Source organism: Alnus glutinosa, chromosome 3 (genome assembly GCF_958979055.1).
Source record: "Alnus glutinosa chromosome 3, dhAlnGlut1.1, whole genome shotgun sequence".
In the NCBI taxonomy this organism is placed as follows: Eukaryota; Viridiplantae; Streptophyta; class Magnoliopsida; order Fagales; family Betulaceae; genus Alnus; species Alnus glutinosa.
Genome location: NC_084888.1, coordinates 501,117 through 528,845, shown reverse-complemented (window position 1 = coordinate 528,845; position 27,729 = coordinate 501,117). Strand labels below are relative to the sequence as shown.

The 27,729-nt window shown below is 33.6% G+C and overlaps 2 protein-coding genes across 2 annotated transcripts; one reads left to right on the top strand and one right to left on the bottom strand.

The window, feature by feature from the left end:
- The first annotated feature begins 10,425 nt into the window (after nucleotides 1-10,425).
- On the top strand, nucleotides 10,426-20,468 carry LOC133862747 (uncharacterized). The gene is made up of 8 exons (XM_062298605.1): nucleotides 10,426-10,971; nucleotides 11,084-11,200; nucleotides 14,390-14,616; nucleotides 14,708-14,919; nucleotides 15,044-15,146; nucleotides 16,553-16,923; nucleotides 17,928-18,426; nucleotides 19,073-20,468. The coding sequence occupies exons 1-8, from the start codon at nucleotides 10,824-10,826 to the stop codon at nucleotides 20,219-20,221; spliced, it is 2,826 nt and encodes a 941-aa protein (XP_062154589.1). The 5' UTR covers nucleotides 10,426-10,823; the 3' UTR covers nucleotides 20,222-20,468.
- Nucleotides 20,450-26,847, bottom strand: LOC133862749 (probable glucan 1,3-beta-glucosidase A). The gene is made up of 10 exons (XM_062298606.1): nucleotides 26,178-26,847; nucleotides 25,941-26,056; nucleotides 25,719-25,838; nucleotides 24,114-24,296; nucleotides 23,366-23,524; nucleotides 22,518-22,687; nucleotides 22,271-22,430; nucleotides 21,215-21,566; nucleotides 20,739-20,918; nucleotides 20,450-20,567 (listed from the first exon to the last, which is right to left on the bottom strand). The coding sequence occupies exons 1-10, from the start codon at nucleotides 26,251-26,253 to the stop codon at nucleotides 20,482-20,484; spliced, it is 1,602 nt and encodes a 533-aa protein (XP_062154590.1). The 5' UTR covers nucleotides 26,254-26,847; the 3' UTR covers nucleotides 20,450-20,481.
- Nucleotides 26,848-27,729: the final 882 nt, after the last annotated feature.

Genomic DNA, 27,729 nt, shown 5'->3' with positions numbered 1-27,729 from the left:
TGACCAAGAACTTTGTTTAAGGCTATTTTTTTTTTTTTTTAAGTGAAAAAGAATGAGAGAACAAAAACGAAAATGAGAGAGAGAGGCCAATCCTGGTTAGACAATTACCACCTCATCTTGTAATTGATAGAGATTACTATCTATTTATTCTTCCAAAGATGACCCAAACCCACATGTTCCTAAATTCAAAGACAATTAGTCACAAATCATAAATAATTTGAGTTATATATAAATTATAATCTTAGAACAATCAAGGTATACAGTCAAATGACACTTATTATTATTATTATTATTACTATTTGAGCTTATTCTAGGAAGCAACTATTTTAATTTAGATTTCCATTTTCCAACAAAAAGGAAGCTTCAAAATAATTCTCCTTGTTAGGAAATATTCTCGATAGTCAGTAAATGGGCTTATTTAATTCATACAAGTCCATTTACATATTAATCTTGAAAAATAAGATATATTAGAAGATTAAGGCTAAAGCTTATCAAGAAACAATTTCACAAGAAGCTAGAATTATCTCGGAAGCATCAAATCTCGAGATTTTTGGAAGACTATACGAATCCCGAGTAGGTCGGGAAGAAATCTCGGAGTCGATGAATAAGTTCCCACCTGATCCAAAGAGAACAGTTGAAATCTCATCTATAAATAGGTACAAACCACGAGATATTTTTCAGATGAATTTTTATATACAGACTTGATTTGAATTCTCCCAAAAAGACTGACTTAGGCATCGAAGAGGGTTTGGCTAGCGCCCCCGGCGAGCTCTTTTGCTAATATTTATTATTTTGCAATAATGAAAGAATGACTTTACAGGAACTTGTGTCATTGTACCGGAAACTATCTCAACACTCCTAGTACTGAAAAGTTGAAATGTATACTAGAAAGCTGTAAAGTCAATTAACTATTTTGGAATCAGCAATTTTTTTTCTCCATATTTGTCAATTTCCCTAACAGAAACATTTAGATAATCTCTTTGGACATATATAAGCATTTGTTTTGTTTTTCATTTGCTAAATCGTGTATGATGGAGCTGTCGTTTCATAATTTACAACGTAGGTATTTATATTTGATATTAAATTGCATACTTAATATTTTCACAATACATGAAACTCCTATTTATAGCTACATTATATTCTTATTCACTTAATTGATATTTTCACAATACATAAAACTCCTATTTATGGGAGAATTTGAGTAAATAAATATGGTAATCATTGATTTGATTACCATCAAGTCTTATTATTTGATTACCATCAAATCTGATTTATAGAAAATAAAATAATTACAATAAATTTCTGAAATTAAATCTCCAAATATATTCTAACAGTTGAATCCCATCACTTGGAACATATTTTTTCAATCTCGATATGAATATTGACTTTATTTTGTTTAGTGTTTAAAACGGGTTCGGCAAAAAAAACAATACACGATGGAGACTAACTATATGGGCTATATGGGGGAGGAAGAAATGGTGTAGTTATACCTAATTAGAGTATCATTTCGTTGAAAACTGAAAAGTACCATATTCCACCGAATTTTGATTAGCTCATAAATTATTTCATTGAATTAGTCTCATTATTCTTTGTTTTGGCCGAATCCTAAAAATCATAGTTTTTAATGCCGCACTTACTTTGTTAAGTCATGAATGTTGAAGAGTTATGCAAATCCTTGCGAGATGAGATTAGGTCATTTTTCTTTACTTTGAGCCTTAGTTTTTTATTTTTGTGATACATTATCGCTAGTTATCACGTTGAGCCTTATGATTAGCCTTTATTTCTTAAGCCCTATTCCAAGTATTTCTAGAATGAGTTAAAGTAATTTATCTTAATACGGAGGCATGAGATTTTTATTTTTATTTTTATTTAAAAAAAGAATAAAGGAAAAAAAGAGATAAAAAGAAGAAAAGAATTAAAGTTGATGTTTAAGTTTGGGAAGAGTACAATAGAAAATAAATTGTGTACTATTGATGAAAAATTGGGAAGAGAAATTGATTGAAATTTGAAAATACCAAAAGAAGTTGAAGTTCCAATTACTCTTAAAAACACTTCTAAATTTTACCATTACCTTTTTGTTATTTATTTTCCATGTTCTTAGCCCTACATTACATCCCAATAAAAAGCCCTTATTTGATCTTGAGGATTGTATGGTTCAAAAAATTTAATGACTAATCAATATGTTACAAGCATACTATGAATAAAACTCCTAAAAAATAAAGATAAAAGAGATAAACCTAATCCTATCCAAATATATAACAACATAAAAAGATAAAAATGAAACATACTTCTACCCAAACAACAATAGTAAACTAATAAAACAACTAAGGAACTGAACAACTAGTAAAGCAATAAATTAAATAATATAATAGACAATATTTTATAATAGACCCAATACCTAACAACTATTGAATTGCACCTAGACGTTATGTGCACGTAACACAATAAGTGTGGTGTAAATTCTTTTTTTGGCATCCTTTCATGAGAGTACTTGTTCTTTATTGATTAAGCGGTTTTTCATATGATTTATATGTGAGGTATTTGTTTTGCTTACATTATTTCACTTAGATATACTTGAGAGTGTACACCTATTTCAGAGAGATTCTAATTGTTGTGTTGGCATTGGTAAGGCTCGAGTTAAAACATACTTTCTAATAGAAATTCGACGTTATGTTTATATGGACATTGAGAGTATGTTTGTGTTGGCTAAAATTTTTACTCACATTGAGTTTTTATGGCATATAAAATTTCTTTGGTCGTTATTAGTGTTTTGAACTTTGATTAATTCTTGTTGTGTTAAGAATTAAAAATAAAAATAATTTTTCTTTTCTTTTCCAAAGCCTTTGTTTCGCTTTCTTGTTTTGAGTCGCTTGAATTGTTAGGGATTAGCAATAACCGGTTATGGGGGTGTGATAATAGCTTAAAAGTATATATTTTCTTTATTAAAATGAGCATTGGTATACTTTATTATGATTTAATTCTTTTATTTTATATTTAATTGTAAAATATTGCTCAATTATCAAATTTAAGCTTAAATAGATATTAATGCAATTAATTGAAATTATTTGTAGAAATTAGAAAAGAAAAGTGCAAAGCAAAACAAAAGGAAAAAGAAAGAAAGAGGCGTTGACCAATGATAAGGCTGAAATTCCCAAAGCATAAGAGACAATTAAATGAGCCAAGAGTCCAAGACAAAAAGTGGAACCATGTGAAAAAGATAACACAAGGAAAAAGAAGATGTGCTATGCATAAAGGAAAATGCTTGTCTTACAATTCCCACCCAACTTCCGCACAACCCCCACTTACATGTGTGTGGGATCCACACACATGTGAGTAGGAGTTGTGTGGGAGTTAGGTGGGAGTTGTGAGTGTATCATCTCCCATGCATAAAATTATAAAAAAATAGAAAAGCTTGGTGCACAACAGGTTGTTCACAACTCATGCACAACTACTCACATGAGTGGGTCCCATCTAAGCGGGTGGATCCTACCCATGCGAATAGGTTGTGCACAACCTGTTATGCAACGATCAAATCCCTAAAAAAATTATTCTACTAAAAAAAATAAAAAGAGAAAGAAATAATTTTTGGCCGTAGTATTTGCTCTCGATAAATTTAGGTTTTACTTGATTAGATCCGAGGTTTATATGTATACAAATTATGCAGTTTTCAAGTACCTTCTTACCAAGAAGGGTTTTAAGCCGCAATTGATTAAATAGATCCTCCTACTCCAAGAATTTCTCATTGAAATTAAAGACAAAAGGAAAGTAGACAATGTTGTGCCTGATCACTTGTCATGTATTATTTCTCCAATTTCCATTTGAGCATCCTCCCATACATGCAATGCGGAGCCATGGATCTGTCTTAGTAGGGGCGGAATTAAAATAATAAAATGGGAAAAGTACACATAACCCCCTCAAACTACCACCTAATTGTCAATGTTCCCCCTAAACTACCAATTGTGTCAATGTCCCCCCCTAAACTACCAAAAACTGTCAATGTCCCCCTAATGACAAAAATACCCTTCATAAAATTATTAAAATAAAATAAAAACTAAAAAAATATTTTTAAAAAACTTTAAAATAAAAAAAAAATTATACCAAAAAAAAATTAAAACTGGTTTTTCTTTTTCTTTTTTTTTTCGTTTGTTTGTTTTTTTTTTTTCAAAAAAAAATTGTTTTTATAAGTTTCAGTTATTTTTTTGTTTGGTTTTTTTTAAAAAAAAAAAAAAATCTTTCTTTTTCATTTTTTTAATTTAATAAAAAACTGGTTTTTCCTTTTTCTTTTTCGTTTGTTTTTTTTTAAAAAAAAAAAAAAATTGTTTTTATATTTTTCAGTTATTTTTTCGTTTATTATTTTTTTATAAAAAAAAAAAAAAAAAAAAAACTTTCTTTTTCGTATTTTATTAATTTTTTTTTTTAATTTTTTTTTAAAAAATTAATTTTTTAGTTTTTTTTTTTAGTTTTAGTTTTTTTTTTTTTGAATTTATAAAGACATTTTTGTCTTATTCAAAAAAATTTAGGGTTATTTTTGTCTTTTTGTTGGTCTTAGGGGGGATATTGACATTTTTTGGTAGTTTGAGGGGGGCAATTGACACAATTGGTAGTTTGGAGGGTACATTGACAATTGGGTGGTAGTTTGAGGGGGATATGTGTACTTTTCCCTAATAAAATATAATGATAATTTTTTTTTTTGTTCTTTTTATATACTGTAATTTTATTATAATATATAAAAGTATGGTAATTACAATTCAAAATATAAATTATAACATAATATATGTATCACAAAAAATGTATCTATCAAACTTCATAAATATATGCCAAATTGATATATCAGTTAACATGTAGGCACTAATACAAAAACAAAAAAAAAAAAACAAACAAACAAAAAAACAAAACAAAACAAAATACATGGTGTCTAAAATTGCATCCTACGCGCCCTTAGAGAAACAAAATCATAAAGTATCAAATCTGAATTGAAGCTTTCAAAAATTTTCCTTTCAATGTAGACAATTAAATTATCTGCAAGAAACTCATCATTCATTTTGTTACGAAGTCTTGTTTTAACAATCTTCATAGCTGAAAACGCTCATTCGATAGTCGCCGTAGACATTGGAAGAGTCAAAACAAGACGAATCAATCTATCAATAAGATAGTATATCTCTGATTTCCTGTCTCTATCAATCTTCGACATAATTCCACAATGGAAGACAAGTTTTTTGATTTTGGATGATTAAGGACATCAAGTTCAAAATGCTTTAACTGAAATCTCAAACTAATTTTCTCCTGCTCAGAAAAATCAAGAGAGTAGTACTTCTCCACAAGACTACAAATATCATCAATGTTAAAGTGTTTATAAGCATCATTTTGATTCAAAGATGAACTAAGTGTTAAGAGTTCTATTGCTCCTTCACCAAATTTACTGTTGAGCTCTTGCAATTGAAAGTCTATAGTATCATTGAATATGCCAAAATGATAATGATGCTCCACCGTGATGTGATCCCGTTGATGACGACCTCGACCTTCAACATAACGAGCACTCAAATCTAGAATGTCAATTTCAAATTTCTTGGAGGAAGATACTACTTCCTCAAGCAAATTATCACAATCTTCATCTCTCAATTTTTGGAGTGTTTTTGTACTAGAAACTAACTGCATAGCATTCAAGATATCCTTAGATTTTTGCTGCAAATGTTGACAAAGACGATTGGTAGTACCCATGATTTCCATCATCAAATGTAAAATAAATATGAATTTTAAAAGATGTAATCATTTTATAAGCAGCATTAGCATCCCCACGTTGAGAGTAAGTAGATCCTCATTTGATAATATTTTCAAGCACTGAACAAGTAGGATCAAACACCCTTATTAGGCTACAAATAGAATGATAATGAGAAACCCATTGAAAATCACCAGCTCGTTTCAAAGTGCCAATTTGGTTAGCTCATTTTCCAGTTTCAAGTTCATCAATAGCTATCAAATGTGCGATTTATGCTGCTTGAGTTGCTTGTAGTTCATCGTGACATTTACATGAAGCACCAACCACATTGATAATGAAATTCAAATTTGAAAAGAACTCATGAACATAAATTACCTCTCGAGATGCAGCAACTTATGCTAATTGTAATCGATGGGCAAAATAATGAACATAGTATGCACAAGGACAATCACTAAGAAATAATGCTTGCAATCATTTTCATTCACCACGCATATTGCTAGCACCATCATACTCTTGTCCATGAATACTTTGAATATCAATACAATATTGAGAAAGAACATCATATATTTTATTTTTTAAAGTCAACGCCGATATATCTTTAACATGAACAATATCAAATAAGCGTTCTTATATAAATTCATCTTTGTCAACAAATCTCAAAACAATAGCCATTTGTTATCTCTTAGACTCATTTCGTGCCTCATCAACAATAATGCAAAATTTTGATTTACCAATTTCTTCACGAATTGCATCTCGTACCATCTTTGGCAAGACATGTAAAATCTCTTTTTGGACATGATGTGAAGTATATTTAGCATTTTGTAGAGCATTTTCTAAAACAACCTTAGCATCATCCTCGTTGTAAATGGAGATAAATTTTATCAACTCAAGAAAATTGCCACGATTTAATGAATCGGGACCTTCATCATGACCTCTAAGAGCACATCCTTGAGATATTAAATACCGAATAGAATCAATTGAAGTCTTCAATCGCAATCGATTGTTCAATTTTTATTTTTTTTTAATTTTTTTAATTTTTTCTGAAGTTTGCTTATCTATCGCAATCGATTGGTTTTTCAAAGTGTCACAATACTTAACAACATTATTATAAGGCGAACATTGCCCATTTCCCATATGGACCAAAAAAGTACAATTCATACTATCATTGACCTTCTTCCAATTACGAAATCCTTCAATAGTAAATGCATTAGCTCCAAACCGTCCCGTTGGCTTTTTACAAAATAGATAACAGGGTAAACAATAAGCAGCATCTTTTGTAGGAGAGTGATCTAACCAAGGAAACATTTAATACTAAGATGAATTAAATCTCCAACGATTTTTTCATTTTCCTGAAAACGGATATCCAGAACTATCAGGAGGAATGAATCTATATGGATTATCTTTAAGATAAGCATGTCTAATTTCATCATGTTGATTAACAAGATATTCCCACATTTGAGGACGTAACCCTGGATCATGTTGTAGAGTCGAAATGTCAACTAACTCAACTTTTTGAGATTCAATTATTGGCATCTTAGAAGTAGCTTGCTTAGGAGCTGAAGTTTGATGATTAAATGTTGAGGAAGACATTTTAGAATTTGAATCAGCATCTTTTTTCTTTTTTCTTTTTTTTTTTTTTTTAAAAAAAAATGCATCAATTGTTTTTGACTTGCTCATGTTGTAATCTAAGAGTTTTCGGAAACTTGAAAATTTATTTATCTATTAGTGTTAAGACTTTTCATACTAAACAACTAATGGCCTAATGTCACATACTCTAATGATATTCTAATAAAATTATTAGCATATTCTGATAGCTATTAATCTAACAAATCAACAAACAATGTCTTAATAAAAAGAACAAACAATAGCAAATAACGTATCAAAAATTTTACTGAAACTTGTCACTTGGCCAGTTAGCCCAATCCAAAAGTATAAAGAAAACCTTATAAAAAAAAAATGACAATGTTGTTCTTATCAGAATAATAAATAAAAAAACTATAATAAAAAGAAGAGTTAATAAAATTATTTATAATCGCATTGATGTCAAAAGAATAAATAAATAAACTGAATTCGAGTATAAAAGTTTAAACAAAAATAAAAGTTACAATTTATTAAGTAATAAAAATGAAAGATTTTTTTTTTTGGATGAATTAATTCTCTATAAACCACCAAAACAGAGTTACAATTCTATAGTAAAAAAAAAAAAAAAAAAAAAAACTGGAACACATCCAAATAGGAACAAAGGCTGCTAATCAGCAGACCACACCAATAGATTTTATAAATAAAAAATTTTATTTTTAGTTAACATTTATAAATAAAAAATTTTACCCTAGAGAATAATTGAACTTGATTTATGAGCTTAATTTTATAACAAGATAATATAACACTTTTGACCTGCCCAATAATTAGTAATCCGTTAATTAATAATTGATTAGAATCATTATATCGGCCTAATATTAATTTAGGAATTTTAAGTTTTTATTGACAAAAAAATAAAAAAAAACATAATATTGTTTTATAAAAATATAAAAATGTGATATGTACTATTTATGTTGATGAATAATAACACTTCAATAACCCCTTTTACGTAATTATGTCTATTAATTTGCTAATTTAAGTTTTATTGACAAAAATAATATAATACTATTTTATAATAAATAAATAAATAAAGTGTGGCTATTAACACAGCCACGAATGACATTGAAAAGTTACTAAAAAAAAGAATACAATTTAATAAAATTAATACCATTTTGAAATGATTGTATCGCCTTAAGCCTCTAGATCCTTCTTACTTGTCAGCTTTCTACTGTTTCCATCACTTCAGTCCACTTCACACACTGCTCGATGCTAGACTATTCGAACACTCAAACTCAAACCCCAAACGTCCACCTGCTACTCTCTTCTTCTTATCTCTCTTTTTGTTCGTCTTCTTTCTTCCTCTTGCAAAAGTGAAAGCTTTCGGTGCGAGAGATTTTCGAAAGGGGAGGCGGAGAGGCTGACGCGAGAGTCGAGCCTGGGCTTACGGTGCGAGAGATTGCCGAGGAGGAGGTAGAGATGCTGGAGGCCAAAGAACAAGATTTGTGTTATTGGCTTCTAATAGTTAGTTTTTTTATGTAGCAGTTCTAAAAGTTTTCTCAAGATGGAGAGATAAATGTAATTTTTTTTTTTTGTTTTTTTAACAAAATTGTTCCATTCCTCTTCTTGCACATTTAATGATTGTTGTTGTTGTTTTTTTTTTTTTGATAAAATTTTCTTTGACGTTGGTTTTTCCATGTAATTTGTTTTCCTTCTATTATTAGAGGGGGGCGGGCATCAGCATTAGCATTTTTTTTCTTCTTTTTATTGTAATTTTTTTTTTCAGATATCTGTAAAAAATAAAAAATAAAAAAAATAAAATTCTTCAAACATTTATGGGGGCTGAGCACCCCTGCCCGCTCCCTTTTGTCTCTGCCACTGCATGCATGACACTTTTCTGATGAGCAGTTATTTCATGTTTCTAAGATGCCATGGTTTGTTGACATTGCTAATTATCTTGTTACATGCACATAGCCGCAATATTGCTAACAATTTGCGGTTTTTAATTAAAATTATAAATCTTTCAAAAATTAAATAGATTTTTTCCTTTTTCCTTTTTTTTTTTTCTCGATTAAACTGAAACTTTATCATAATTTGTTGTTGTTTCAAATACCAAAAAATATAAAAAAAATATTTTACACCCAAACCAATAGAGCATAAGTTTAGTTTTTTTTTTTTTTTAATTTTTATTTTTAGCTGGGCTCAGATCCAAGAAAATTAATATCAAATTGGGCTACTTTCAAGCTCAACCGATAGACAAAAAATTAATGTCCAGCCTAAAACGACAAAATGATGGTGTTTACCAAAAACAATATGAACGGGAAAACGTTGTTATTGACGTGAAACAACAACATGGTCCGTAACCGTCCGTTTGTACTTGGACCAAAACACCTCTGCTTAACAACCATGGGGTGAGACGCGAAAAGAATTCCTCCCAAAGTTAGATGTTTTTTGGTTTTTTAGATTTTTTTTTTTTTAAATAAAAATATTAACAAACAATTCAAATACAAGACACCCATAAAAAAAAAAAAAGCTGTTTTTATTTTTATATTACATCAAAACAAAATACATTAACAAACATTTTTATACAAAAAAATTACAAAATGTAATTTAATATATGAGATAATTAAAGAGATATATAGAGTATAAAAAATTGTTAATTCTAATAAGCTTTCTTTTCTACATGGTGCATATGAAAAAGGAAAAAAAAAATGTATAACCATAAAAATAACCAGTTAAAGTTGCAATGAACTCTCTGGCGTCGAGGCACTCGAGCAGTGTAATATGGCTATATTTAGCAAATGCTGGTTCAAAACAGAGTAGAGGATTATTAATTTTAGAATTAATAAAAAGTGATGATAATATATTAAGTAAAAAAATTTTGTATAGAAAAATGAAAAAGTCTTGTATTGTAGTAAATTATTTTATTTAAATAGTAATAAAAAATTACTGATGTGATATAAAAAGTGAAAAAAAAATAAAAATATTTTAATGTTGATTGTTATTGAAAAATGTATAAAAATAAAAAATAAAAATAAAATTAGAGCATTATTCTGTTATCGCCAAAGCGTTGCCAAACAACACCTATGTTTGCACCGATTTTGGGCGGCCGCTCAAGTAGTACCCGGAGGAGGATGTCTTACATCAATACACCATGAACCCGGTCTGGGTTTAGTGTACCAACCAGTCCTGTCAGGTACGTCGCTGGAATGACCGTTCTTTCGGTTTAGACCCCTCTGTGACGGCAAGTACACCAAACGGTCGTCTGAAGTCTGGTTGTTGAAGCTAAAACACAAAGCGTCAGAGCCCAACACATCAATCCCTCACTTTAATCCCTTACTTCTTTAATCCGCCACTTCTTAGTCATCCGCACAAAAATATTGAACTTTATCCAACTGTCTCTACCTTCTCTTCAAATCTTCAACCCTACAAAGCAAAATGCATATTTCTGCTTTTCTTCATCATCATCTTCTTGGTCCCGCTCTTTCATATATGTCTTTTTCCATTTTCCATAAACCACCATACTGCTGTTATGAGACACCCCAAATTTCCCTCCAACCACCGCAGACTTCCCACATCCGACCCAACTCGCCAAAATCTCCTCAACAACGATTCTGATACACCCAAAGATGGACTCACCTATCGGGTCTTTGGGTTTCTCCGGCGGTTTATGTCCGGAAGTGAGTTTCAGTGCTTACTTTTTACTGCTTTTAGGGTTTTGGGATTCATAGTTTGGCTTTTTGGAGGTGTGTTTGGGATGTGTTTGTGTTTATTTCTCTTTGGAATGTGTAGATAAAATCGACGGAGGGTCACGGACGGAGGCGGAAGAGAAGGTGTACTCTTGGTTATACGCCTTGGCCCAGTCGGATAAGGACTTGGTTTTTGAGTATGTACGATCCACTGAAAGAGGTGAGAATCTTCATCTCTTTTATTTAATATTTTAGTTTTAGAATAGTTGGATGTTTGATACAATGCCAAGAGATTGGATATATTTATTTGTTGATTTAGGGCATATTTTATTTACCTTGTAATTTTTGTATTGCTTGTTCTAATTTTGTATAGTAACTAGTGAATAAGTTTAGTATCCATAGTGAGAACCATTTTAAAGACAATTGGAAACCTTGAGGGGTGGAGCTACATTGAGGCTTGTAGGGATGTAATCGAGCCGAGTCGGGTCGAGTTTGAAGATTTTAAGACTGACTCATTTATGAATCAAGCCTAAATAGTCGAGCTCGAATTTCGAGCCGAGCTATAAATTGCATATTCAAGCTCGGCTCGTTTAAAACTTGGGCGAACTCGAATTCGTTGAAAATGACATTGGAGTCGAGCCGGGATACTCGACAAGCTCGGCTCAACTAGATCGCGAGGTAGACTATTAAATTTTTTAATAAGTGATCAAAGCAGAATTCAAGTCTAAGTTTATGACCGACCTCTATGCATTATTAATAACATAAATATATAATATGTAACTATATAAGGCATATTATAAAATATAGTACATAACTATAGTTTATAAGTAACAAATTAACAATGTATTATTATATATAACTAGAGAGTACAAATTATGGTACATGTATAATGTGAACAAATAGTAAGTCTAATATATTCTATATAACTAAGTAAGTATAATATATAACTATTGTTAACCATGTGTGATGTGATATATGTGTTTATATATATATATATATATATATATATATATATATATATATATATACTTAATATGCTAACTATTTAATATTGTTATATTGTTATATACTAACTATTAATAACTTAATATATTAATTTAACATATTAAATATTGTTATCAAAGTATTATAATTAATATGCAATACTATATATATTATACTATATTTACTATTTACTAATATATATGTAAGATATGAACAAGCTAACGAGCCGGGCGAGTGATCCGGTTGATCTTTAAACGAGCTGAGCTCGCGAGCCCCTATCTAGTTTTGTTGAGCGAGTCGGGTATGTATCACTTACTAATCGAGCGGATTTCTACGGTAATGGTCGAATTTCTACAGTATCGAGCTCGAGTTCGGATCGGGTTAAACCAAGTGGGTTGTCGAATAGATTGGTTTATTTACATCTCTAGAGGCTTGGACCCCCCAAGCCACCATGTTTTCCATAAACAAAAATTAAAAATTAAAATTTTATCCCTAATTTTTTTTAGTTTTGCCCCCCAATTTTTTTATTTTTTTTCAATTTTGCTCCCCCCCCCCCCCCCTCCCAAATGCTGCTCCACCCCTAACCTTGACCATTACAGATGGGATTTGATCGTTTATAAGAACTCATCAAATGCTCTTGTTTCACATATGTTGCGATGATTCCCTCAGTTCTCGAACTTTTCCATTTTAAATATGCATTGGTTTAAGTTGGATGCCTAGTTCCTTTGACTAACAACCGGGAGAACGTGCATCCATTTGTACCATCTACATATAAATTCCCAGCTCCATCATGAAGCTACTCGAAAGGACGAATGTCTGGCCAAATTGTAGTTATATTGGAGTTAAAGAAAGACAATGAGCACAAGAGAAATGCTACACACACTCCGATTCCCACACTCTTAAGTGTACACCCCGTGACGTGACATTGAAAATCACAATTAGATTTTAGAATAATCACTATTAGATTTTGGATCCAATAGTAATTTTTAGTGCCACGTCAGGGAGTGTGCATTCGGGAGTGTGTGTAACATTTCTCATGAGCATAATGGGGCATATCAATTCTTGGGTTTACGTTTGAGTTTATTTGGAACCCCCTGTAAAAATGTGTATAAGTACCTTCAAACTATTTAGAAGCAGATCTAATATACAATTGTATCTTTGTATAGAGCATCAACCAGTGTCATACAAGTGTTGGTTCCATCTCTTGCATGAACAGTTTTCTAGGATAATCCTACTAATTGTGTAAGATATCTCAAGAATGTACATAAAAAAATGGTACTGTGCAGTGTACCAAAGGAATATGATAAATTGTATGCAAAATGCCAGTTTCCTCTACTTGTGTAGAGGACATGCGTTTCTACTGCAGATTTTAGTTTGTATTGCAGTTACTTCCTATACTTTCAACAGGATACTGAAAAGTTTAATCTACCATTTCAAATATTGAATATCCAAATCTGGCAGAAATAATCAATAGGTTGGTGTTTGGGGTGGATTTTTTGCCTTGTGCTAGGGCATGTCAAGCTTTACGGTTTGTAGTCCAGTTAGTTTAAAATGTAAGGAAGGAAATACTATAGTACCATTTCTGTCAATATCCATTCTACTCATTGTATTTCCCTGCTCTTGGCCTGGATCAGGATTGTCTTCCGACGAGTTCCCTCTCTCTCTCCTTTTTCATTTTGAAGAAAACAAGCGCGTAGGATGACTATCTCAAGATATGATTTCTAGGATCATACTTTTCACCTGTCAGCAGCCAGATGCACCGTTTTGAAGTACTTCAATTGAAACTGGATGACTCAAAGATAAAAAGAAACCAATTAAATCATAAGTTACCGTGCTGACTATTATACTGTGATGCAAATGCATCAATCTATTGTTTCAGTATGTGTAACAATTTGTTAGTTCACTCACGAAATTAAACAATTTATTTGAAGGAGTGGATCTAGACTTCTAGCTGCCCAAGAACAACCCTAAGTTTCTTTTTCAGTAAAGCATGATAAATGCTTCAATCCCATTCAATTCTCTTAAATATATATATATATATATATATAAAAGAGAAAAAAAAAAGAGAGAAAGAAGTGAAATGCAAATCAAAAGCAAAATATACTTGCTAAAGTAGAACCAAAGTTCTCACACTGATTGAAGGGGGATAGAAAATCCAAAGTAATACTCTCTCCAAGAACAAGGGAACAGTTCTGTAAACAAGCGCAATTTCTTTTGTAATATTAAGTTCTGCATTTATGTATGCATTTTCTATCATAACTTTCTTCAAGACTAACCCTTGTCAGGAAAAAGAGGATGGGGGTTTCTAAGCATCTCTCTCTCTCTCTGAAAAATTATTTTTTATTTTTTTCTTTTTTATTCTGTAATTCTACTTTTCCTTTTCCTTTGATGAGATGACATTAGTTTTCCTTTTGCTTCTGAGCAGGCCTGAGCTTTGCTGAAGCTGAGAGGAGATTGAGGGAAAATGGCCCAAATGTTCCTCTTGATTATTCTTTTCCAAGCTGGTGGCATCTTCTGTGGACTGCTTTTTTCCATCCTTTTAATATCATTCTCATTGTTTTGTCTGTGCTCTCATACATAGCCAGCGACAATCCAAATGGATGCATCATGCTTGTATTAGTTTTTATTAGTGTTTCCCTCCGATTCTACCAGGTATGTCTTTGCTTAAATTGTTCAGTCAATAGGTACTTTGCGTATTTTTTTCTCAAATGTGGTCTTTAGTAATTTTCCACATGTTTTTCAGGAATATAGCAGCTCAAAGGCAGCCATGAAACTTGCAGAATTAGTAAGATGCCCAGTCAAAGTTCAAAGATGTGCAGGAAGAGTTGTTCAGACTGAATTAATTGTTCAAGTTGATCAAAGAGATGTTGTTCCTGGTGACATTGTCATTTTTGAACCTGGGGACCTTTTTCCTGGAGATGTGAGGCTCTTATCTTCAAAACACCTTGTTGTAAGGTATGCTACCTGGAAAGCTTTCTCCTTTCTGTGGATGAATTTTTGAGTTCTTTCATTCCATTCTTCCTTTTTCCTCTACAGCCAAAATTTTAAATCACATGATCACATCCTGCTTCTTGAACAGTCAGTCCTCACTAACAGGGGAGTCCATGGCTACAGAAAAAACAGCTGACATCAGAGAAGATCAGAGCACTCCTTTACTAGAGTTGAAGAACATTTGCTTCATGGTGGGTAGGGTTATTCCTGTGGTTGTTCTATTTGTGGTGGAAGTTATAGCTTGATTTATACAGACAGAAATTTGAGGGGTCCTACTCTCAAAGATAGCAAATTTGGGATTTAAGTTAACAAGAGTATCTGCATTTTTCTTTTTGGAATTATCATGAATACGTTTGGAAATATACGGATCATGGAAAAGGTTGCATTTTATCAAACTCATTCATACAAACAGATAACAGTATTTCCTGGAATTTTTCAAAAGAGGAAAACAAAAAAGATCTGTTCTTGATCTTTTCAATATTCACATAGATTTTAAATAGTTAAACCATAGATGATAATTAGGTTAAATGTATGACAAAATAATTCGATGACATTGAATGGCATCATGAAGAAACAGAACTTTTTCAAGAGGCTGTAAATGATAATTGAAATGATACTTCATGTCAAACATAAGTTGAGTATAGGACATGGGCTTTTCCCCCTATTTGAACCTGTTGTAGTCTCTTCTAACAGAACCCATACTTGATACACAGCAGTCAAAAGCACAAACTGCACTTTCTAGATTTTTGGTCTCCATTGGGGATTTTTTTTGGTGTGAGTGTGTGTATAGGATGCCCCTGTTACGGTTGCCTTTCCAGCAGTAGCATTATAACGTATTGCATAGATGGAAAAAAGCCTTGACCAGAATGCTTGAGAGAGGTCCCTTTTTTAATTTTTAATATGCCACCTTTTAGTATACAATCTGGATGTCTCTCCTTTCATATCATCTTTTGCAGATTGTTTACTACTACTGTATTTTTTTTTTCTTCCTTCCTTAACACTATTATGTTACAAAATAGTATCATCACAACCACTAGATATGCAACATCATTCATCATTAGTTCTTTACTCCAGAGTGAAATAAATGAAGATGATGATCTTTTCTGTGCTTCTAAGTCACCATTGTTTTAAAATTTTTACTAACAATATCTGAACTGCTTTGTTTTAAGGAATCAACTGGTAACAACAGGAGTTTGCGGTTCATCTATTTATTTTTCTTCACTTTAGAAGATCATATTACTGGACATACCTGACAGAAATTAGTGGGACAAGTTGCTTTGATACAATAGAGAATTTTATTTTCGAGCAAGACCTTCTAGAGTGTTTATGACCCCAAGAACCCAAAATTGAAATTTGCTCATTAAAATTATAAATTAGGAGGACCCTGTTGACAAAAGGGAATGAGATTTTAAAAAAATTGGCTGTTGGGCCTCGGCTAAGGTGGTAAGAGGTGGGGGTAGGATCAGGTAACATTTATCTCTATATTTTTCCTTACATTTTCCTCACAAGTTTGTCTTCTCGTCACGGCTCTTTCATAACTGGTTGCTGATTGGCTATTTCATTTGAAACACTCAGAATATAATCTCTCATCTTTCAGGGGACAAATGTGGTATCAGGTAGTGGAACTGGTCTAGTAGTGTCCACTGGATCGAAGACTTACATGAGCACCATGTTTTCAGCCATAGGGAAGAAGAAACCACCAGATGACTTTGAGAATGGTGTCCGCCGCATATCTTATGTGCTTATTGCTGTTATGCTAGTAGTAGTCACCATCATAGTCGTAATTGATTACTATACATGCCATGATTTGAGCGAGAGTCTGCTTTTCGGAATCTCAGTTGCAAGTGCACTCACTCCTCAAATGCTCCCCCTAATTGTTAACATAAGTCTTGCTAAAGGAGCACTTGCCATGGCCAGAGATAGATGCATAGTCAAAAGCATAACTGCCATCCGAGACATGGGATCGATGTAAGTCTATATTTACTTGATAAGTTACTGGAGGGTATTAAATACACACATAAGTACATGAACACAGCTCCGTAGTATTCTTATACCAGTGCAGGGGGGTGTCTGATCCTGAATATCATCAAAGATCATCTTTTGCTTCTTGAATACCCTGTTTGGCCGCCGCCCCCCAACCACCCCCCCCAAAAAAAAGCCCTTTAATCCCAACTGGGAAAAAAGAAATAGAAAGAAATTCACAATCTATCAAGTCCCTGTTCAAATCTTGCATGATGAGTTACAGTTAGTAGGTTGAGTGTACAAAAGTGTTACCATTTGATGTCTTCAGTCAATCATCGAGTTATTGGATCGCGGGAAATATGTTAGTCTTTGGAGAAAAGAATGTTAGAGTTTGATAGTTCAAACTATCATATCAAACTATTTTCGTTACACATGATTTGCAGAATGGACCAATCAAACGTAACCTTAACCTCACACTTTTGGAAGATCACTTGGAAAGATATTTCTGGAAACCTAACATTGCATCTGATTGGTTGCCTGCAATCACAGAAAAGATGAGAGAATCATTTCTTCATCCTTCAAAACTTACTCTTTTTTTTTTTGTTTGCTTCATTTTTGTTAAACTGGGTTATAGAGTTTGGCTTTAACTTCTAAGTTGTCAATTACTGAAACTAATTTTTTTTAATATAACCCTAGTTCACATTCTCAAGGATAAAAGTGGTACTAACTCGTTTGATCATATTAATAGGTCTATCCAAACAATTTTATGGAGGAGGACATACTGTTCCAGTACAACGTGAACTAGGCTAACCGAGTCAGGTGTCTAGCCACTTCCATGAACTTGAAAGTGAAACATATTTACAGTTTAGATGCTGAACTAGGAGAACAGATACCCTTTTGAGTCTTAACCTGGTTCATAAATTCCTTTTTGTAATTCTTAATTCATCCACATTTCGTTTGAAACCACAAAATTTAGTCCTATTTTTCATCCATTTGTTCTTTCTGTTCAGGGATATCTTATGCATTGATAAGACGGGCACACTCACCATGAACCGTGCAATCATGGTTAATCATCTTGACAGCAGGGGTTTACCCAAAGAAAGCGTTCTACGGTTTGCCTTCCTTAACTCCTACTTCAAGACTGACCAGAAGTATCCTCTGGACGATGCAATTTTGGCATATGTTTATACAAATGGATACAGGTTTCAGCCATCCAAGTGGAGGAAGATAGATGAGATCCCATTTGATTTCATACGAAGAAGAGTATCTGTTATCTTGGAAACAGAATCACATACAGAAGATAGAAATCTTCAATTCCTCGACCGATTCATGGTAACAAAAGGAGCATTGGAAGAAGTATTGAAAGTTTCTTCTTTCATTGAGCATGTTGATAGCGGTGCAATAACAAATTTATCTCCAGAAGACTATCAGAGGATTCTAAGTATGGCAGAAGACGTAAGCAATGAGGGCTTAAGGACAATAGGAGTAGCAACAAAGAGGCTGAAACCGGTGTGTTTAGATCTCTTTTCATCCCTCCTGTCTTTTAAAATATTTAATTTCCTCAAACAGTACTATAACGACCCAAGAAAAGTGTCACGTCTTATAATTGAAGCTCTTTCCAATCACATATAAAGTTCAGTATTACCTACTAAATAACTAATGTAGTACTTAGCACTTATGAACACATTTATAATTTACCCACTCATTATGGGCAATTTATCCATCCAATATGGGACTAACTTTACAATGGTGTCACAAAAACATTCAGCATACTTTATTGCCTAATTTGATGTCATATTCTAGGTAACAGAATCAATGGCACAGTAATCAAACCAACAAACACTTATGGTTCTCATAGTAGTTATTTGCTGAATTTGAATTATTTACAATTCTAAGATACATCTGAAATAGAAACCCACCATGCAGACAAAGCAAATTTTAGTCTTTTATTTTTTTCTTTAAACTTTTTTCTTTTCTTTTGGCTGTCTTCTTCATATTATGTAACTTCAGCAGAAGTAAAAGCTATACATGTCTGTTCTCATCATTGGCTATACCGTTTTCCTGTACACAGACATGTATAGCCAATGATGAGAACAGTTTTTTTTTTTTTTTTTTTTCTTTAAACTTATTTACAGTTTTGTTTCTCATGTTGCAGCAAAACAGTAAGGGAAGCATGGCCAATGATGAGACTTCTGAATCAGATATGGTGTTCCTCGGCCTGATAACATTCTTTGATCCCCCCAAGGACACGGCAAAGCAAGCTTTGTGGCGGTTGGCCGAGAAGGGGGTGAAAGCGAAAGTATTAACTGGCGATTCACTCTCCCTGGCAATAAAGGTTTGCCAGGAAGTAGGCATCAAAACAACTCATGTAGTTACAGGACCCGAGCTTGAGCTACTCGACCAGGATTCCTTTCATGAGACCGTTAAAAGAGCAACAGTACTAGCAAGGCTCACCCCAACTCAGAAATTCCGAGTAGTTAAGTCGCTGCAGACGGTTGGCAAGCATGTCGTCGGGTTTTTGGGGGATGGCGTAAATGACTCCCTCGCATTGGATGCTGCCAACGTAGGTATATCAGTTGACTCAGGGGTTTCAGTAGCAAAAGACTTCGCCGACATCATCTTACTTGAGAAAGACCTCAACGTCCTTGTTGCCGGAGTTGAGCACGGTCGACTTACTTTTGGTAATACGATGAAATACATAAAAATGTCAGCTATTGCCAATGTAGGAAGTATTCTTTCACTCCTAGTGGCAACCCTGGTCCTGAAGTATGAGCCATTGACTCCAAGGCAGCTCCTTACACAAAACTTCTTGTATAGTGCGGGCCAAATTGCTATCCCATGGGACAAGATGGAAGAAGATTATGTGAAAACCCCAAAAAGATGGTCCAAGAAAGGCTTGCCCATGTTCATATTATGGAACGGACCCGTGTGCACTCTTTGTGATGGAGCCACCCTCATGTTCCTTTGGATCTATTACAAGGCTGCTGATCCTGAGGACATGAAATTCATTCGTTCTGCTTGGTTTGTCGAAGGGCTTCTAATGCAGACTCTGATTATCCACTTGATCCGGACAGAGAAAATTCCCTTCATTCAGGAGGTTGCCGCATGGCCCGTACTCTGTTCCACGGTATTGATTTCTGCCATTGGAATCGCAATTCCTTTGACACCAATTGGGGCAGTCATGGGATTTACTTACCTGCCTTTATCATATTTTGGATTTATGGTCGTTCTGTTTCTAGGATACTTTACAATCGGCCAGGTGGTCAAGAGACTTTACATTATTGTTTATAAAAGATGGCTTTAGATAACAGACTGCAATAACATGAGAACGTTCATTTGCACAAAAAACTGCTCTAGGAAAGCGAAATTAGGAAGAAAATTTTCCCTTGTATGTTATTGAGTGAGTGTGAAACATGTAGCCTCCAAGTATTTACAGTATTATTGCACTTTGCCATTTTGTATAACAATATGAATGTGATGGTTGAGAAGCCAAAAGCAAAGAAAAACCGCACTGTAGATCTTCCTTTTCAATTATTGTTAATGATTCAACTCAGGTGTGACTTTTCACCATAAATAATGCAGATAGAACCAGGTGCATATCAACCTGACCGAGATTAAACTGTTGAAAATCTGCTTGTTGGGTGAATCACCTGCACGGATACACACACACACGAATGCGCATGCGTCATTCACTACCTAAAATTTGGCTTATTTATAATAGCAAAAGTCAAAAGTAACTAAAGAACTTAGATTCAGTACCCAAGATGAGTGTGCATCTGTGTGTGTTCAAAACAGAAACCAGATAAGCCTAGAGTATTTACCAAGTTGGAGATAATTGTTCCTTGTGTTCCATTCAAAATCCCAGTGTTTTCTGTCATTTTTAAGTGTCCAATAAGCCCATCCAAAGGATGCTGCATCATAAACCTCTAACTGGGCCTTCCCAAACTCTTGATAATCTGTCTGAGACCCACTGGTCACATTCCACTCATTCACCCATTCCCCTGAAAGCAATCCACTTTCAAAATAATAATTCTTACCACTTGAAACCCTACTCAGGTGCCCAAATATAGAATTTGTATCATAAGAGAACTAGGGTTTCTAATTCAGGATATTAAGAAAGACAAAACAGCAATCGTTCACTTCTACGTGCACAAAAAAGTTTCACTCTGATTTTAATTCATTCTGACTGCTACATATCAAGCATGAAAATTTTCATTGAAATTGATATCTGAATTATAAATTTGAAGACCTAAAAGTAAATTTTTCAATAGAAGATGGAATTCAGATTCTAACTTACCAATAAAAACAAGTGGACCATTCGCACTGTTGAGGGCCTGTAATTGAGCTTCTCTGCTCTTGTATATGAATTGTATGTTATCCATAGTGCTCATATTAACAAAGAACGTGCCAAAGAGGTTGTAGAAATGCAAATCCACCACTATGTTGCGAGAGCCTATGTTAGCCTGATAAAGCTCCAAGGGATCTGCATTGCCAATTCTTTGGCAAATTATTACATACGCTGTTGACGAGTATTTTCGAACAATTTGGTAGCCTTGTTTGTAATATGAAACTAAAGTATCCAATGGAACCGTGGCTGCAGATGGTTCATTTAAGAGCTCAATTCCCAGCAATGCAGGATGCTTGCATACCTGAAAAATGCAAAGAAGTCACCCTCCATGGAGTTAAATTTAAAATGGGCCTGAACTAATGCTTCAGGTGTCAAAAAACTACTAGGTGAAAAAGATAAAGATTCTTTCACTGGCATTTTTTAGTGTCATTCAACAAATAATATACAGAATATAAACCTCTGTGTGTGTGTGTGTGTGTGTATTTGAAAGAGAGAGGTAAGGATACAGAAAGAAAAGATAACATATCAAGGAACCAAGTGCAACATGGTATGGGAAGCCTTCAATGATTGCTTTGATAGAGTGTAGTAGCTATAATTGCCAGGGGGAAGGATTAGGAAGGATGTATGTGATAAGTTTACTCCAGGAGCAGCACGAACCTTGGTGAATCTTCTAGTTTTTAATGAAAGGATGCTTGAACGTCACAATCTACAGGAGAGAGAAATGCTTAATTTTCCATCAGTTCAATGACATGACTTTTGGTGAGTTCTGTTGATTTTTTTCTTTGTTGTTTCAAGAAGCTAATTGATATAAAGCTATAATAGCATATCATTCCTGATATAACTTGGCCAGTACCCTTAGACATGAGATAAGAATGCAAATCATATAAGTTTTTTATGCTAGCCAGTAACCATCAAAACTTACTCTTTTGATAGATATTCAAAGTAACAAGCAAGCGGATAACTCTTAACAAGGACTGTATCTTAACAATCCAAGAAATTGTCCACAATGTACCTGGAAGCTAGAAAATCAATAACATCCAATGTTTGTGAGATGTAATCCTGAGTAGGCCAGCCTGTCAAACCATCTCGACTAGCACTATGTTCCATCCCATTTTGAGAGCCAGGAGCAGCATGAAGGTCGATTAGGCACTTAATGTTATAGACTCTGCACCAAAGTTTTCGAGTACAACATCAGAAGGAAATGTTAAGTTTCACACCAATTGGAACAGAACAATGTGAAAGCAAGACCTACTGTGCCCATGAGAATGCATTATCCAGAGCTTCTAGAGTTCCTCCAATAAAAGGAGCGGGAGGATCAGGATCAAAAGCAATCCACCAGCCAACTGGGATCCTAACAGTATTTATTCCATGTCTATACAGAAATTGGAAATCTTCTATTGTGATAAAACTGTTTCTGTGTCTCTGCAGTTTCAGAAGGCTGATAAATTACATAGACAAGAAGACAACACTGGAGCAATCTATAACTCTCATCAAGCAAATATTAAGGAGTTTTATAATGACTCAATATTAAACTCAATTGATTATTCTTAAGGGGCTTTCATGGGTCATGGATATATATACAATCTTTTCAATTTATGAAAGAAGACAATATGGCAAAGATACTAAGATAAGAATACTAAAGCATGCCAAAAATACATCACATAGCCAAGCATGTATGTCAGATAAGTGCAGACAAAGATGCGGAGATAAACACATGGCTAACATACTGGGAATTGATTGCATTACTTGCTGAACATGTACTCAAAAGCAGTCTTCCTTAATGCTCATACTTTAGCAATGGCAAATTCTGTTGCTGCATTGGTAAATGATTGATCTTTTCCCTTTGCTGTCACATACTCGTTGAATTAGTCATACAAAAAAAATTGAAGTGCTAGATTCTCCTCATAAGATGTTTAAAGTCATTTTGTTCTCTTTTTAATTTTACAATTTTGGCTTTTTCGGATCCTGACATATTTGCAAATACCTAATTTTGAGAATGCCCAGATCAATTAGTGGAGAGGATGCCTTTCCACCTGTTACACTGATTCAAAAAAAATTCAAGAAAAGAAACAAAGAAGTGTTTCAGAAAATAGGACTTACCTTAAGAACCTCTTTGGCCTCATTGTGTCCATATCCATTGGCAAGCTGGTAATCCCCATGCAAATTATTTGCTATAATCATCATCTCAAATGTTGCTGCATTATCATCCCATCCCGGAATCCCTGGATAGTCTCCTGTGAGCTGATTTCCTATTGTAGCCTAAAAATGGAGGTATATCCTATTATGTTGTTATCATTAAAAACTATAACATCCTATGAAGAGGCAATTGAATAATGACATAATTTCAAATGCCCATCTTGGTGATCCTTTACAGATTTAGTTTTGGCACAGTTGGTGCACATGAAATGGTTGAGAAAGGATTTGATGGCTGCAGGCCAAGTAACGCCTATAATTCCAATGATTCTGACTGCCTGATTTTCTCACTCTTTTTATGGGCAAAACTTGACAAAATCCTGTGAATCTTCAAGAAGTACCAAACAATGACAAACATATTGATAGAGTTGATTCATGAATTTTAGAACTATCATGAAAAATAACCGCGTTATTCTTCATTCAACAGAAACTTTTGCATAATCATCTCGTTATCCAAATAAATGTTGGACCCCAAGATGTAAGATTTTGGCAACTGATTCACAGAGGCAAAAATATGGTACAGTTGAAAATGCGCAACATTTACACTGCATCCTACCAAGAATGCCTGTACAGCACTATTTCTTATAAATGCAATGCAAACAATGTGGGTATTTTTATTCTTTTCCTAAAAACATGAAAGGGTGAAAAATGATACCTGCAGATAGGCCCCACTCTTGAGTTTGAAGTGAACTCTACTGTTATTCCTTTCCATGAAAAATGTTTCTGATGTGGAAGGTGATTCTACAGTAGCAGAGACAGAGCACCCTTCTCCATCACATGTTAGAAATTGGCCTTTGGAGGTTCGAAACTGAAATTTTGATTCCGTGACTCTCCATAACTGCAATAAAAGAAATAGTGGGATAACATTTTTCCCTACAGACTCTCATAAGGTTAAGATACTCTGTTTAGAACATCACATGAGGGCTATCATGTTCATTAAGTTACACATAAAAGACAAAACATTACTTCTTAGCCTGCAAGCAAAGATAAAAAGAAAAATATAAGAATCAGATTAATAATATTGAAGCGAGAAAGAAACCATAGTCGCTTGAATACAACTAGCAATACTCACAATAAAATATGTAACTCATCGATAAATCCACAATCTCTTGACAGGCACATTGTTGTGATACTCCTGGGAACAGCAATCCATGGAGTCTTAACCTCCCATTCCTCAAAATAAAGAAAATAAAAGGAGAAATAAAGGGAGGAAAAAACTCCAGGGAGATCCATTTCCAACTATATATTACTAAATAATGAAAATTCATGCAACAATACTTCCTTATTTTTTTGGTTAGCTCCACCGACTCAAACTACTAATCACTTCAAAACCTGAAAATGTGACCTTAAGGTTCTCGTTTTTTTCTTTTTCTTTTTTTCTCTTTTTTCACTTATTAATGTTACCTAGACAACCCATAGGATAATATGTTCTAGTAACATTTCATCCACGTAGCAAGTTCCAGATAGTTGGGACAAGGATTTGTTACCTGCCTTGATCTGACAAACAACTCCATTACCTTAACGCCTCATCCAAATTTTTGGATTTTTAACCACAAAAGCAAGAATACAACTATTCATTCTCGCTTCATGAGTATATGACTCTTCTTTAGCATGCTGCAGATGAAATATCCAAGCCACAGGCTTCCATTCTCACATTCCTTTCACTAAACTTTCTCTCACGTTCATTCTATAATCCATATCTTTGAAGTCATTATTTTACTATCCAGGTCAAACTAAACTATAACCATGTGCAACACCCTTTGACTTCGATGATTTCTGAAACCTTACTCAAGTAATTTATCATGCATTAATGTTATACTACAGAATTTGAATTTAGAATATCCATCAACTCCAGCTTTAGAACAAGTTGGAATTGAGAAAATTCTGTTGGTCATCTTCGATTCAAAGAATCTCCATTAGGCCGGTTCCTCGAGTGCCTAAGAAGCCGCACAGGAAATTCCTCATCATAGTTCTCTGAAAAACCAGTTAACAATATCTTGCAGTATCACACAAAAACCATGCATCAGATTGAACCCAAAGAATTCAAAACAAAGGACAACTTTACACAGTTAGCAACTTAGCATTGATAATTTGGTTAAAAGAAAAATCATAAGATAAAATAAAAGTTATAGCTTACACACTGAATAAACCAATATAAAAATTTCCTTCACTAAGCAAGACCAAAAATCAATTTTACACCAAAGATCACAACAGCCAATAGAACATTACATGCACAGAACAATGTGGCCAGGCATCTCACCTTAAAAGTTTCCCATGAAGATGCAATATCCCTGCTAACTGTAACATTCATACCTCCCCCGTTCTCAGCACACACATACTTCTGCAGTGTCACTGACTTAAATTGTACCTCTGTTCCATCCTACATTGCCATTCCCAATAATGGGTCAGCCAAACCACTCATGAAGAACTCAGATCATATCCAAGAATCATAAAAGCAACCAAATTTGGAGAAGACGCTCACAAGCATGTCTCCATTGGGAATGCCATCAAACAGTGAAGGCTTAATCCAACCTTCCACAACCAGCCACCCTCCCAAGTTCACTCCTCTCACTTTAGAATCCCCACGTAACCCATCCACTTCGGACCAGAATACAATGCAAGAAAACCATTCTCAATTTGGTCGTACTTTCATCTACTAACAAATAGCATTTTCAAGAAACAACCAAAAATCCCAGGAATTGGAGGTAATAGAGCTTACCCGAGTATGCTCCAGAGAAGATGAGCCAACAACACAGTAGAAATGCACATACCCATTTGCTAAAAACAAGTTCCATGAAGAATGCAAGCACCCAAAAGGTTCAAGAAAGCCAAATTATAGCATCCATCTAGGAGAAAAAGGACTCCAATAAAGAACGAGATATTATGGAAACTCCACTTGGGAGAACTTCAGTAATTCTTTCCTTATCACTCAATTAATACCAGATTGAACCTTGTAAACAAGCAAGCTCAAGGTTTGCCTTTCTCAACACAATTAAATTAAATTAATATTTTATTGAAACCTTGTCCATAGTCAAGACAAAACAAAAGCCATTAAAATAAGAGCAGAAGAAAAGAACCATGCTCTGGAGCGCAAAAGAACCAACAGTGGTGGCAAAAGTGTGCACATGATGTTGTGGAAACTAGAAAAGCTAAAAGAAAGGGTTTGGGTATTTGTTCTGTTTTTGAGGTTGGATATTCGTTTTCATTGGTTGATTGGAGAAAGGTAAGAAGGGTAAAAGGTATGCTTTAGGCAGTGGATAAACTGGAAAGGAGTAATCAAAGAGGCGGTGGTATTCTTTAGGCAGGGGATGAATTGTTTGTTTACTTCCCGAGTGAAACGAGAGATTGAGGCAGAGACTGAGAAATTCGCATCCGCCGTGTGGGGTTTTCCTTGACTTATTTGCTTTTTACTTCCCTTTTACTCTTTTAGTTCTAAAATTTTGCATTTAAATCCGTTTATAATTCAAATTAAAATGACTAATCATACTATTTTACCTTCATCCCATTTTATTTCATTGAGTTAATATTAACTTTTGATTTATTTTTTAATTGAGTAATTCTAGGTATTACACTTTCACCCCGTTTTTATCTTGCTAAAATGATGTAATAGTTGTTTTTACCCAAAAATAAAAAATAAAAAATAAAAAAATTCAAAAGTTAATCTGCATGAAATGAAAATGTAGTTGGTAGCATTTGGTTAAATTGATATATCTTAAAATCATTGAAGTTATGTCATATCATCATCTATTTAATGCACAACCCATATATAAGAATGCCACCATCATTGAAGAAAAAAAAATCGGTTTAGCTACAAAACGGTTTAATAAACTGATAAGTATTCTAAATCATGTGAGAGGCACGTGTTACTTTTAATGGAATCACAGTTCTTATTAGTTTTTACCCGTATGTATCAATTTGATTTATACACATAATTAATTAACTTTTTAAAAGTCATGGGATAAAAGAATAAGAATAAATGCTTTTTTAACACGCATCAGTTTAATAAATCTGATAGTTTGAAATAAAATTTTGTTCAAATAATAATAAAGCTTAATGAAATGTGAGTAAATTATGCTTTATTTTTTTGTAATTTATTTGTTATAAAGAGTGGAGGGTATTATTATCATTTCTAGAAAAATATAATTTCAATCATTATTTGAATACAATATGTGAAAGATCGATTGTCGCCTGGCTTACAATTAATTAGCATGGCATATTGGATAAACGTACATCATTCTCATTAATCCATTTTGGCATCCCCAAGAAGGACT